At 49.7% G+C, this 2,133-nt stretch overlaps 1 protein-coding gene across 3 annotated transcripts in view; it reads left to right on the top strand.

Moving 5' to 3' along the window:
• Positions 1–1,752, top strand: part of ENTREP1 (endosomal transmembrane epsin interactor 1) — a 61,099-nt gene extending 59,347 nt beyond the window's left edge. For 2 of the 3 annotated variants that reach the window (XM_028493897.2, XM_028493898.2), the window contains one exon: positions 873–1,751. In XM_028493897.2, the coding sequence (XP_028349698.1) occupies positions 873–1,076 (204 nt within the window). In that variant the 3' untranslated portion in view covers positions 1,077–1,751. Of the gene's footprint in view, positions 1–872 lie in introns of all 3 variants that reach the window. The other variant, XM_024126896.3, reaches the window with a different exon arrangement.
• The last annotated feature ends 381 nt before the right edge of the window (positions 1,753–2,133 follow it).

Raw genomic sequence — 2,133 nt, 5'->3', positions numbered from 1 at the left:
GCGGCATGTGGGATCTTCCCGGACCGAGGCACGAACCCGTGTCCCCTGCATTGGCAGGCGGACTCTCAACCACTGCGCCACCAGGGAAGCCCATGACTGTGTAATTTTAAAAACTGTATGTACACAGCAGTTCTCCTCTTATCAATCTCAGCTGGATTAGGGATTGCCCATTTTTGCTGTTATATGATATATTTAAAGTTATGTATGTGCTTCATTGCAAAATAGATCTAGCAGTAGAAACATTCTTAACAGCTTTTACAAATAAATTGGCCTAGTTTTTATGTTATCATGTTTTTTCTTAATTGAAGAGTTATCAGATCAATTAGAAGCATCATTAGTTTTAGCTGACATTTTACAAACTTAAGCAGACCGGTGGTTATACAATTTTCAAGTATATCGGGATCACCTGAGTTCTTGTTAAAAATACAGATGTCCAAACCCCGTTCCAGATTCCCATGTCAGAATTGCTAGGGGGGGAGCAGGGAATCTACTTTTCTGACAGGCTCCCCTCCCCTCTCGTGATGTGCAGACCCAGTGAGAATCACTGGCTTAGACCACAGGGAAATTGGGAAAAAAGTGATGGGAAGAATGTTAAATATAAAGCAGGAAATTGCAATAGACAAATAGTTAAGCATGGTAGGTCTACAGCTGAAACAATAGAAAATTTGGGGTATTTCTTAGGAACTTCAGGAAGGAGCCAACATGTTAAGAGACTCTCTGGAATTCCAAGTGGGTTCCACCTTGGGAAAACACCCTTTTTTCCTTCCCAAGGCAACTAAACTAAATATTACATGGATAAATGTAGGAGGCAGGTCTGAGGACCACATCTGGTGAAGCTTAACCTCTTTGTCACCCTGTTTATTCTCCCAAAGGTCATGGCCCCGATGCAGCCCAGCACTTCCAGGGCCCTCGTGCTGCCCTCGAGGAGACAGCCTGGCCTACTGCACCTGCGGAGCTGCGGAGATCTGAGCACCTTTGTCCCCGCGGGGAGGCCGAGAGCCGAGAGGAGGCCCCAGCGAGCGGAGGCTGAGAGGCCACACAGCCTCATTGGCGTCATCCGAGAGACTGTCCTGTGAAGCTGCGGGGCCCGGGCTCCTGAGGAGCAGGAAGAAAGATGGGCCCTGGAAGGCACCCAGGGCCTCGGAGGGGATGGATCCCCTTCCTAACCCTGTAGTTTCCTGGCTGGGAGTACGGGTCTCCCTCTGGGTACTCCTCAGAAAGGGGGGCACTCTGGAGAACATTTATTCCCGCTCTTTGGCTCCCCTTTCTGCTGGCCAAGGGCACTCGAGGGGGAATGTTAAATTATTCCGGACCCATTTGGCTTTTGGGTGCGCCGAGTTGGAGGCCGTGAATGAAGCCGCATCTCCTTCTCCGCCCGGGTCTGCCCTGCTGTGGGCGGAAACGGCTCAGGATTCTCTGCCCGCCGCACCCCTCGCGGCTCCCTTCCTCACTGAGTTCTTTCCCTGGCTGGAAGGGCAGATCTGCTGGGCGGCTGTTTATTTGCTGCCAAGTGAGAGTGGAACTGGCACGGAAGCAGGATGATTAACCCTGATATACTGCGATGGTCAAGCCTCAGGTCACTCAAATCACACTCTCTTTAGGAAAAACAGGAAACTTGTTTGGTGACAAATTTTATTGAAAGACATTTAGGGAGAGAATTCTTGTTGATTCCATTTATTCATGCTTGCAAAACTAGAGACAGCTAAGGCAGAACTGAGAATAAAAGTGTTTACCTTGGACTTCCGGGCTCACTGTGCAACATTTGTTTATGCTTAGGTGGCCAGGCCCTACCTTACAGTGGGTTTGGAACTTGCAACAGTGGTGGCCAGGGGGTCAGGTCCGGGCAGGCCACCAAAGCAGGTTAATCTCAAAAGCACCCAAGCCCCATAGATAATGCATCCTTCATCCATTCAGTCAGTGCTTGGCTTCACTGAGCTGCCTTCTCGTGGGGTCATGAGCAATAAATCAGTAAAGTGATTACAGATTGAGGATTAGTGCTAAGGAGGATGGGGCCATTAGAGGGGGCTTCTCTGAGGAAACGACATATGAACTGGACTTGACTTTGAGGGTCAGGGAAGAATATGTTCCAGGCAGAGGGAACGGCCAGTGCAGGGACCACGGTAACTGCAGCCC

The sequence above is a fragment of the Physeter macrocephalus genome, chromosome 9 (genome assembly GCF_002837175.3).
Source record: "Physeter macrocephalus isolate SW-GA chromosome 9, ASM283717v5, whole genome shotgun sequence".
Lineage (NCBI taxonomy): Eukaryota > Metazoa > Chordata > Mammalia > Artiodactyla > Physeteridae > Physeter > Physeter macrocephalus.
This window is presented reverse-complemented; position numbering and strand designations above follow the sequence as displayed.